Source organism: Bombus vosnesenskii, unplaced genomic scaffold (genome assembly GCF_011952255.1).
Source record: "Bombus vosnesenskii isolate JDL3184/JDL3185 unplaced genomic scaffold, Bvos_JDL3184-5_v1.1 scf7180000013298, whole genome shotgun sequence".
Classification (NCBI taxonomy): domain Eukaryota; kingdom Metazoa; phylum Arthropoda; class Insecta; order Hymenoptera; family Apidae; genus Bombus; species Bombus vosnesenskii.
This window is the reverse complement of record NW_022882948.1, coordinates 1,121,782-1,134,357: the sequence shown is the minus strand read 5'-3', so window position 1 is coordinate 1,134,357 and position 12,576 is coordinate 1,121,782. Positions and strand designations below refer to the sequence as shown.

Here is a 12,576-nt window from a genome sequence, read left to right as displayed (position 1 = left end):
ACAACTAGTCTCGAGGTATAAATGTAATTTTCTCTACTTCAATTCATTCTTATCGTTTACTAGCTTTTCAAACTGCCGAATGTTTAATAACTTTTTGAATTGGCGTGCGCGATAACTGAGCAAACAATTGATCGATCAATTTCAGGCGAAATTCATTCGCTTTGCTGTAGATTTCGCCTGGGATGGAATCTCAAATTTTTATTCCATTATTTACTCGTAATATTTTTGTTTAACTATATAAATTCAACTTGTCCGATGTCCTTCTAAACAGAAGCGTGTATCGATCAACTGAACGAGTCCTCTATTTCGTTTCTACATTCTCGTTCGAAATTCCAACTAACTTCCTTGGAAATGTTCACCTCCTGGAAGCAGGATATTATTGCTTCAATGACGTTTATCTCACACGACGACTGAATGTCTTAAGCGAACGACATTGATTGACTTACTGATCCCTTTCATTAGCTCATTGGCTGCAGATAGCAACAGACACGCATACAATAGACTTTCATTCACCTCATCATCGTGCCGTGGCATGATCAACTAAAATGGTATATACAACCTGATTAATTAGCAAACGTCACGTAGGATCGTGTTTGTCGACGAGTTGCACTTTCATTTAGCTAATTATTAGTCACGATATCTTGTAGGGATCGCACGATGTTACTTACAATCTGTTGCTTCCTTTTTTTTCTTTACAACGCGACACAGTGACAATGAAATGAGATACAATCGCTGAATACATTGTATTCCTATACGTACGGTGTACGTGGTTGATTGATTGTACAGATATGTATTTTTCGATATATCTTTAAATCGTTGAACGATTACAGATCGTTGAATATAATTTGCAAGAGATTGATGTCTACATATTGTTAAGTGTTCATCGACCAACAATCGATCGAATAAAGAAAATTAATTTACGCGGAGCGTGTAGAATGAGACATGAAATTATTTAAAACGTATACTGTAGAACATTTTTATGAATATTTTGTGAATATTCAATATGAATATATAAAACTTCTTGAAGCTTTACAAGTACTGTAATGAGATAAGGCTATGATTATATATAAAAAATTGGAGAATATATTTATATAAAATCTAAGAATTGAGAATATATATTGAAGTTATAAAATATTTGCTGTTATTCGCTAAACACACACCTCAAAGAGATCGCGAGATTATTTGAACAGAAAATGTTCTGTACAATTAATAAACGGACTGTCAATTTTTATGAGAATTTATATTTTTATAGACATAATTAAAGAAATAGAAGTTAAGCAGAGATTCGTTTTACTTGTTAAAAATTATAACGAGTATTCTATTATATTTTTGTACGCATATTATTATATGCTTTCTGTACATTTCTACGTATTCAAATTCTGCACAAACGTATAGAAATCAGCGGTCTATCGATAAGCTTCGTTATCTAATGGAACCATGTTTAGCACCAGTTAGAAAAATAAAACAACTGTTCGTACCGTATACTAATTTTTTACCAAATAAGTTTTATTAAATATACATATATTTATATTTTAATTTCTTGTAACTTTTCTACGCGTTTCCAGATTGATTTCAAGTATTAAGGAAATTGCGACCTTATAATTACGACGGTCTTGTCTCATTATAGCGTCAGTGAAATTTCAAGATATTTCGCGCTAACACACGCGACATACTCGTAAAATTTGTCCACAGTAAACGTTCTAACATTTTCGCGAATATGCGCAAGTACGTACTGACTGTAGTTATAAAGAATCTCCATAAACGTTCGAATGCTTTCGCGAGCTACTGCAAATCGCTCAACGACGTTACAATCGAGCAACAATCGGGAAACGCTGTTTCAAACGATTGCATCCCATTCTCTGTGTCATTTAACGAAAAATAGGATTCGAAATTACACGAATAAAGAAGGTAATCTCATGTGAAACAAATGCGACAGCTGTGACAACGACGAATGCGATTCTGCAGCTGCTACACTTGGTCACGTAATGCTATTAAAATCTCGGCGACCAAGTTTTATTTGAACAAGCGAAGTTCGTGCGACAGAAAATCGCGTATGAATTTCCGCAATAGCTTCGATTTAATTAACGATGGTCCGAGACTCTGACATTGCTTTAATTTCAAACGAGATCATTTTTGCGCGAGCTGGTGGCCAAATAAAAGGCAATGCTCGAATTTCGTCAATAAATGATACTGTTACACGTATACAATCGTCACTTTCCAATTTCCAGAGCGTACAGTTTCCACTTCAAATTGACCACGTTTTTCCATCTTTCTCTCTCTCTCTCTATCTCTCTCTCTCTCTCTCTCTAGTTGATCATTTTTCCAGTTTTCAATCTTTTCGCGGTAAACCCGGGTGAATCATTTCCAAACAGAAAATTTGAACCATGGAATGTACGCTTTCTACGAACAACGATCTGAATATGGATCGTTCGAATCCGCTACACGATCTCAGTCAAAAAATACAAAAAGAGAAACCGAGGCGAAAGAAAAACAGAAAGAAAACATCGAAGAAACACAGAGTATTTCGTATAATACGAAAGCTTGAAGATATCGTGTTACGGGTTCGGCAATACACGCTTGTTTCACTTTTCATCTTTTCAGCATGCTGTTCTTTTTCTTTTTTTTTTTTTTCTTTCTTTCTTTCTTTCTTTTTTTAGAAACAGAACTACTCAGACTAACAAAGCACGATAACAGCATATACAGATTTTGCAATGATTCTCTGAATGTACTATACTATTACGACTTGTTGCATCCATTAGGACAGTTGTGGCAAGCTTTGGGAATACGACTAACTAAATTGCAAACGTTGTTTTTCTTAAGTTCCGCACCTTATTACAGGCCCACATGTATATGTACTTGTATATGTACCGTCTTCCTCTAATCTACTTAATGATCGTGCAAATGCGAAAATTCTGGACCGCATCAGGCGAGTATATAATACGGAAAGTAGAAAGGTCACGTTATACGTATAGAGATAGCGATTATTTTAGCCAGCACACGATACCAGTTTTCTTCCTTTTTCTCCATTAACTATTAATACATGTATATACATACAGCACACGAAGGGACTACTTTTTCAATTAAACGAGCGCGGCTATCGTCGTTAAACCTGGAGCCCGGAGCAATTCGTTTCACTCGTTCTTACACTCTGATCAATTTAAACTAGTTTTTTAGCCGGTAGAGCGATAGATTGATGAAGACGGAGAGAAACGGTGCAAAGGGCTGTTCGAGCTACTTTCAAACGTTATTACGAAGACCTTCGAAAGAGAGACCTTTTCGTCGACTACGTTGTCGATTTAACGCTGCTGTAGTCCTTTAGATTCTTGCAGCTAGATTTCGCTCCTCTGTTTCAATAACGAGAGGAGCTTTTAGTGCCTCGGAAAGAATTTTTACATAAAAGCGAGACGAGAAATTGTGCTATTCGATGGAACGTTTCCTCTCAAACGTAGAGGATACCGCAGCGAGTCAAGATTTCTGGCGAGACGACCGATATCAAACGAAGAGTTTATTGGTACAAAAAGATTCGAAAGTGTTATATTTATTTATAAAAATTATATTTATATCGTTCTATTGCGGTTTACTTTCGATTTTGTATATTTTAAATAGCACAAATCTTTCAGGTATACGGAAAGACGGATTTGTTTTCCTTTTTTTTTATGTAGATTTTAACAACGATACGTTTTATTTTAATTGTCCGATGCTACGATAATTTAATAATAATTTAATCTATTTCTGAATTACCATTTGCGAATTCCATCTTAATGTTGATACATAATATTGACGGTCCCAACAAACGAACATGTTCATATCGATCACATGTGTCACATCGATGTAATCAGGTCGGTTATTGATTCCGTTGATTAGAAATAAATTATTATATTATTGTGGTATCGGATAATTGAAACGACAATGTTACCATATCGTTGAATTTATCCTTTTTCTCGAGTTTAAGGATAATCTGATAAAGAAAGTATCATTTAAAAGACTATAAAGTGATTCTAGTTTTTGTTAAAAAAAGAATAACGCTTGAAATTTTTTACATCGATAGATTCTTCATTGATTACCAATTTTGTTCGCAACATTTCGTGCTGTTGTCAAAATTACCTCTTTTGTCATGGATCATTCTCTGTATATTTGATTGTTCTGACATTGTGCCAGATGTGCCAGAATGTTGGTTCATCAGAAAACGCATACACTTTAACACTTCGTCTTAATTGCTTATTTTCGTTGAAATAAAATTCTCTGAAGTAAAATACTCGCCCTCATATTTGAATAATAAAAAATCATTTTCTTTTTAATGGGAAATGATCTAAAGAACGCAACAACCATACAAAGAAACATTTTACCATTGTATATTGTTGTAATTATTTACCGACTAACGTAATAAATAATTTCGATATTGTAATTAGCTGCATCGCGAATAATTATAATATTAAGTCATTCTCGCATTTTGACGATAGGAAAACATTTTTTTTTTATGAAAAACTATGCAAAGAACGCAGCAAGGTTAAATCAACAATTATACAAAGAGGCGTACTACCATTGTATATTTGCCTTATCGATCGTCTATTGACTAACATAACGATGCTAATACCATAATTAGCTGCTTCGCGAATAATTATAATATCAACTCGCACTTTAATAATAAAAGAACATTTTTTTTTTTTATCGAAAATAGAGGATGATCCAAAGAACGCAACAACGTTAAATCAACGATCGCACGAAGTTGCAAGTCTATTCACGTTACAACCATTTATCGACGAGTGACGCGCCGTTTAATGTTAAATTTTTAGGATCACAGCGATGTTGAAGGCGACGACGCTTGGCTATGCGGCGGTTCGTCTTCGACAAACCGAGACTTTTCACCTTGGTCGTGTTTCTAGGAATACAAAGAGTTCAGAGACGCGGAAGATATAATGCCACTGGCGACCAGCGACTTTCGTAATCCCATCTGCCAGGAGATGAAGTCGATGCGATCCGGAGGAATCATGTCGATGGAACCGGTCGCGCATCAGCAGATCTTCGCCGTGGAAACGAAACCGTCCCCGGCACAACCGGTGGATGTCCCCAGCTTTGGCAGAACGTACAACGAGCAAGGAAGCGTAGACAGCTCTGATACGTATGCCAGCTGTCAAACGCATCCGTCTCATTCGCAGGTATAGTATGGAATCGATTGGTCGCGAGAATCTGGCCAATTGAATTCGTGAATTCAATTCACTGAAATACAGTCGCTCGTACTAATAATATTCAGACACGTTACTGTCTCCGTATTTGTTGGTTCGTTAATAATAGAGAGGATGATCCAAACATAGCGTAGCTCGCTCTACGAGAATATCAACAATTTATCATGGCTTGAAATCACGTAAACAGTTTCGTCCTAACGATACCGTTTAATTAGATCTTTGACAAACAATTTTAACAGAACACCCAGGTTCGTGTCACGCTAATACTTGTGCGCGTTCCGCATTTATTTTGCGTAATTGTCTTGTATAATGAACGTCGAGTGAAATTAACGCGGATGCTTTTATAATACACCAAGAAATTTAACGTGTCACGTAAAGAAAAGAATACTTTTTTTCACGAAGGATAACTCTGCTAATAACCTTTTCTTACTGTATTTTATCGTAATTTATCGGAGAGAAAAGTAGTATAAAATATCAAATAAGAAGAAAGTGACTGTTCTCTTAAAGTAGCGTAAATCTTCCTATATTCTCTGAATTCACGTAAACTTCCGTGACTTCTGCTTTTCTCCTCGGTTTATCCGTTTCTCTTTCCCTTTCCTCCTTTCGTTTTATTCTTCCGCTATATAAATTGCTTCTTCCGTTATATTTATCATTTTAGAAAATGTATATTCTTTATATTCCTTCCATATGGTATACTGAACCGCGATTGAATTGCTCAATTATATTAGCATCGATCATAGCAGATATCGTTGGGAAATATAAAGAGCAAACGTTGTCGTTAGGAAGAAAATGTTTGCGTATTTTCAAGCTACGATAAGTGATTCATATTTTCGCAAAATAAGCAACGCGATATCTAAATCCGCTCTTATTAACGAAGCAGCAAATACAGAGATACTGCTGTGTCAGAATATTAAATACGAGTAACTGTACGTATCCGCGGTGTGTCACGTTATTTCTACCTTTTTTTTTTTATTTATTCTTCGTTTATTTTCCCGTATGTAATAAGATGTTGATTAATGCTTGCACTTTTCCTACTTTTTTTTCTTTTTTTTCTGCTGCTTTTTTTTTATACTTTTCTTATTAGACGATTCTGCATGAATTTCTAACCGTAATTAACGTATAACGTTGCTCTCCTCTTCGTCTCCGTAAATTATCGTACAGTACGCGCAAAATTATTGTAACATGTTGCGCATATTGTTGCGTTGCTGACTGTTTCATCGGCGAGAACGAATACTAATTACCATAGGTTTCTTCTGCTGGTCATTCGGCGGATAACAATAAGGTACAACGCTAACTATCACTTAACTCGAGAAATTGCCGAACGAGCTAGTTCTTATCGTAGTGCGGGCAATGCTGAAACTTTCGATTTAGAATACTTTTCTTTTTTTACCTTACGGTAGACGTTTTAACACGTTTGAATAAAATTGTAAATAATTTATTTACTAGACGTAGCTTGAAAGATAGAATTAAAAATTTGCTTCGAATGAAGGCAAGAGTAGTTTAGGATTTCCCTGAACCTAAGATGCCTACAATCTAGAGAAGAATTTGACTAGTTTTAGAGAAATATGTGAGTGAGCTTTTGAAAATGGAATGGCGACACAAATTTGCAATAAAATTCAGTTGAAGAAAATTGTTCTGCGAATGTATTTTATTGTTTAAGAAGATGTAAGAAACAACATTCCGAATTATTATGTCATTGGTTTCGTTATTTTATTATTAATTTCTTTAGTAAATATATATTTATTGGCATGTTTATATATTTACCGATACTCTTTGCGAGCATTCTATTACGCTTTCTATATTTGATACGCATCCTTTGGACGTACGTTAAATCAACGATAATATTCCTATGAATAAAACATACAAAAAGATTAAAGAGCGATTGGATAAATTTTAAACCTATCGCATAATAAATTTGTTCATTTTGAAATACATTTTTAATAAATTAACGAATATTTCAAAATACCAATTTTAAATGCCCGACACTGTCAATGATACAGAATATCTTACAGAAATCTATAGAGAAAATCTTATGCCAACTGCGCTGTTTCACAGGGCGATTTGACCGAAGAAGCAGACAGTAATCTGTACGTGAATCCACTGGAAGCTGCGGAGAAGTGTGGAAATAGAGTGAAAAAGTCCGCTTCCGGTGAAGTCGGACGTAACGTTGGCGACGCGTCACCGAGTGTTGAATCGTTAAAGGACGTTCGTCCCTTTAACGATGGTAGCAGGGTTACGTTAAACGACACAGTGCCCAAGCATAGAAAAATTCGCATTCAGCAGGTATGCTCGTTATTTTGCTTTTTCATCGATCCCTTTCCAATTGTCCATCTTTGCACGCGTATCTATGGAACATCCGTTAAACGCTGTTTATCCACTGAAAAGTGTGAAACCGCTTTAACTGTAAGGAATTTTGAGAAAAATTCTTAACACTTTCGCGTACGAGCTGTATCCTAATTATACGATGCTGAGTGAATAATTATCAAAAATATGAAGTTTATTGGAACGTTAATATAGATAGGGCGCGGTTTATTTAAAATAATACAAATTTAATTATTTTTCTAGTTTATTTAAATACATAGACTATGGATTCTAGTAAGTTTTCTACTTAAAAATTTTTTATCATTTTGGTAATTCTGATCTATTCTATGGTTTATATTATAATTTATTTATGAGATATAAGTCCATCTTGTAAAATTATATTATCTTCATAGGTACAAGATTGTTTTATTTGTTGAATATTACAACGAGTACCATGTTTTGGGTTTATTTACATATTTTTGCCTGTTACGTGCGTTCTGTGTATTTTTGTGCCGTCAAATTTCCCATAAATCCACAGTCTGGTTGTACTATAAACGCGAAACAAAAACAAATTCGCTTTCCGTTTGATATACTGGTCGAACAAGGATAACATTCGACAATCGATCTGATTTATTGTACATGGGCTAATGATATATTAACAAAAATCCAAATATCAACAAACATAGGGCAAGCAGATGCTATCTGAAATTTAATCCAATGTAATTTAAAATACAACATAGAGGAATGTAATTATTGACTCATCCTCGTAATTACTTATATATAATCGCACGTATCCGACGTCGTTCCTTCGTAACCATCGTTGTGTCTTCTTCACTCAATCTCATTATTTTCATCTCCTTATAGCTTCTTTCTCCTATGTACCAAAATTTAGAAAGTCTCTGGATTTTGGTAAAACTGCAGAACCAAAAGTGGATGTGTTAGCAGCTAACAAGTTTAGAAAGGTATTCTAGTCCGAATAACTAGTTTTTCATTCGATCTTTGATATAATTATTAATAACGTAGTTATCAAGGATGTGATTATTAACGTTGCAATTGTCGTTAAGAACGTACTAATATTAAAATATAATAGTTATAAGTACAATTATTAAAATGTTGTTATTAAACTGACAATGAAATGAAAGCTTCTTTCTTTTTTGTTTATTTCGATCATTTAACGTCACAATAAATCACTTGTATGGATTATTAGCGACACAAGGGCAACATTTACCATTTATTGTACAGTTTGGTATGTTTTAGGCAGCGTAGTAGGTTTTCAGTCGATCCATTGTCCTTTAAATTGTCTCTCAAGACGGCTCTTATGATGAATTGTTATCTATTTATGATGTGCCTTCTGCGATGAGAATGACGATGTACTCCTCTTCACAGATTAAAGGGTCTTTGTTTGAGAAGACATTGGTGAGTTTCGTGCAAGCTATTATCATTCTGGAGATTACGACATGGTCGTGCGTCTTGGTAGATTACGAACAATGGTGGAATTCAACTCTTGTACACGCTAATGTTATCTATTTAAATTTTGAATCTTGGAAAGCATTTTTTATTTGATACTACATTGCACAAATAGTCGACTCACATTTTCTGATAATAATCGTTCGTTCGAAAGGTGAAGCACAAACAAATGAACGTTATGTCAGATTTCTAAATTCAATCTTTTTCAAGATTCTTTTGTCCTTAGTAGCGATGAAACAATTGCAAATGTTCGTACGAATTCATTTTTCTATGGTCGTAGAGGACACAAAGAAATTAAAACTAGACAGAAAGTTTCACCTTTGAATTATACCTACGTATAAATCTAATATATCTAACTAAAATGTGTACTAAACCTGGAGGAGATTTAAATGTGTTGTAAAAGTTTGAGAATTAAAATTTTATACCTAGATTTACGACAGTTAGTTAAAATTTAATATCTAAATCTGGAAGGTTTCGATTGTATAAATTTGTAATGGCTAATTAAAATTTTATGTCCGAAGCTGTGAGGAGAACGAGCGATCCATAAAATCTTTAATGGCTAATTAATATTTCGTGCTTAAACCTGCGAGAGAAACAAGTGATTCGTGTAAGAGGTCTTTATACCTAAACAGAATTTCTTCGCGTTTTAACTATTCAGTTATGAATAAATCATCCGGTGGTTATATTCGAACGACAGTATCTATAAATTCAGATACTCCTTATAGGTGGTTATGCAAATGAAGCGATTGAATTGAAGAGTTGAGAGTTCATCGTGAGTGTTGCGGCTATCGCCCGAACTAGAATCAGTTGTCTTTATCCTTAAATATCCATAAGCCTGAAAATTCTGTCAATTTCTTCTCATACTCCTAAGAATACGTTCTCATGGTCGTCAACTCAAACGAGGAGCTAAAAGATTTGGATCTTTGTAACTTGCAGGGTAGAATACCTTTTTAACTTGTACGAAGACTTGTGCGTTACGTGGCTAATTGTCGAAAGTGTTGAGAAGAGCTCGTAAGAAAAATTATTGAAACAAACAAAGCTATCTTTAAACGTAAAGATTCGTACGAAGGAAAGTTTTCAAGAAAATTTCTTAAGAGCAATTATTCTCATAAATTACTAGAGTGAAACGATCGCGTGTACCTAAATCTGTGTTGTACGTTCAGCAAAATTTCTAAGCGTAATTTAATTAACCATTGACTAATCGTGCATGATGAATATTGCGTTTAATGTTTACTTTCTCTGTCACTGTGTGCGTCATCAAATTCTATTTTCGACCAATGAGACGAGTGTAAGGTTTTCGGTACGGTATTAATAATAATAATAATCAAACGATTTTCGATACGAACACTTACAGCCATCGATTGTGAAACAGCATGATTTCCGTTATATTATAGTTTCAATGGTAGTTTTCTTTAGAAATATTCCTTTTGTCATTTTTATATGAGTTCCAGTCACATCATAGGTCGCACGAGATATTCTGATTTTATTATCTCTCTATAGCTTTTTTATTTTATTTCCTTTTTATGATTCTTTTAAGCTAACGACCTTTATAGGATAGACAATTTCTCGATACGTAAACATACGTATACACACGCTTAGTTTTCCACTTAGTTTTGCTATCGCTATATCCATTCTGATATCGTAGTTTAGTCAGTTCAGTGTGGCGAATATGTAGTTTCTTTATAGCTTTAGCTTGCTTCGATCTAAACATATTTATACGTATAATTATATAAATACTATATATATACGATGTATTTATATAATTTATATACCGTATATTAGTTAATTTATTTACATATTAGATATTTATAGTCATCATTATATAATAAAATCACGATCAAAGATATAAAGTTATACACGTGATAAACTTTTATGAGACTACCGAACAGAAATAGAGGATAAAATAGCGCTTTAAAATTTGACGAATTTTTCCTTGCTATTTGAAAATATGAATATGTATCCTACTCTTTTTCTAAGTATTTTACAAAAAAGTATATTACATTGTTGTAAGCAACCGTCATTCGTGTGTCATTTAGCCCTTTAATTATGAATTGCTACAGAAAAATCATTTGCTTATAAAATCTTGAAATCGCATAACTAAATTTGTATATGCTACAGATAGTCTATATAATTTCGTCTGCTGTAGGTTTTACATCTCTTTCTTTTTGATTGGCATTATTTTCAACATTTTCCTCGTTTACCTGCACGGCTGCGCGTTTGGTTACTGTAGGAAAATCGATGTGTTTAATTATTTCCTCGTCTTTGAATTTCATATTAGAACTTAATCATCAGGAGATTTCTATGCCTGCTAACTGTGTCATTAATCAGCTGTGATAACTGTGCAAATATATTCAAAGTTGATGTAAAGCATAATGACTTAGCAAAAACTTGACATCTTCCATAAAAGTTTCATTCAGACTCTTCAAGATATAATTTTCTTGTTAGCAAGCTGTTACACGCCAATATACTAAACTTACCTAGACTTGTCTAAAATTCACTGAACTTGTGCAGATCTTCGTTCGTCGTAAAATTAAGATGATAAATGAAAATAAACAATATACAGTGAGATATATTAAAACGAAGTAATTGTTTCTAAACGTCTCCTCGTTGTAGCATCAGTTCGTTTTAATGTAAATTGAAATACATGTGTGTACACATATATTTATCTCGTATATGTAGATGGGAAAATTTTAATGTAAAATGAAAGGTATTATATAATATAAACATAAGCACAAACGTAATGTATACATTTTCATACATTGTATTCGTAAGAAAATTATTTAGTTTTCTCACCATGGGTAAAATTAGTTGTAAATGATCAAACGAAATATATTTTGGCTGTTACGTAGAAATAATCAATAGTCAAGTAATCGAACTCGACCAATAATCAATTTTACAAGCAACAATGAAAATGTCGATGAACAATTCAGTACTTCTCGTCACAAGTAGAAGCCTCTTACATTGCTCAATGCTCTTAAAAAAGATTAACAGATTCATCGTCAATGTTTGATCTTTACCATGACAACAAAGGCGGAGCAAGTAATTGATAGTATCGCAAGGCAATCGATAATATTTTTCCGCGTTCGTTATAGCATTTTGATTTTATTCGTCCAAGCTATGTTACCTTACTATACACCACTGTACCGTTAATAATATTTTTACGTTAAAATACCATTATCAAAATACACATAGTTACGTATCGTTAACATCTTCATTTTATTCAAAAAAAGAAAAAAAGAAAATGAAAAACTTGATCATTTTCGAAGGAAATAATTAAACCCTCAAAGCTTCGTATTATCAGATACCGATAGAATCTTTCCCTTTATCAATTTTCTACTCGCCTCTCAAAAGCTTATCGTTATTAGTGATGAGCTCAAGTATGTACGTACACTAATGTACACACGTCGCAAGTAGGTTCGAACCAACTCACCAAATAGATTCGAACTCTCTATAATTCTATTTCGACAAGAAGGAACGCTAGTATCAAATATTTCGAACCTAAACGCGACAGATTCGAAAGCTCTATAGAAAAGTACTTCGAGAAATGAAAAAAGGAAAAATACTCGCAAGTAGAATCGAACATTGGTCGAACAAGTTGGAAACTTTACGAGCACTTCGCCGGAGA

At 33.8% G+C, this 12,576-nt stretch overlaps 1 protein-coding gene across 8 annotated transcripts in view; it reads left to right on the top strand.

Moving 5' to 3' along the window:
- The window catches only part of LOC117233692 (potassium voltage-gated channel protein Shab), a 69,919-nt gene that overhangs the window by 45,597 nt on the left and 11,746 nt on the right, over positions 1 to 12,576 (top strand). For 5 of the 8 annotated variants that reach the window (XR_004493369.1, XM_033494232.1, XM_033494229.1 and 2 more), the window contains 3 exons: positions 4,884 to 5,156; positions 6,430 to 6,465; positions 7,239 to 7,466. Coding sequence is in view for 6 of the 8 variants with exons in the window: in XM_033494232.1 (XP_033350123.1) it covers positions 4,884 to 5,156; positions 6,430 to 6,465; positions 7,239 to 7,466 (537 nt within the window). In the remaining 2 variants the exon portion in view is untranslated. Of the gene's footprint in view, positions 1 to 4,883; positions 5,157 to 6,429; positions 6,466 to 7,238; positions 7,467 to 8,348; positions 8,901 to 12,576 lie in introns of all 8 variants that reach the window. The other 3 variants (XM_033494231.1, XM_033494230.1, XR_004493370.1) reach the window with 2 other exon arrangements.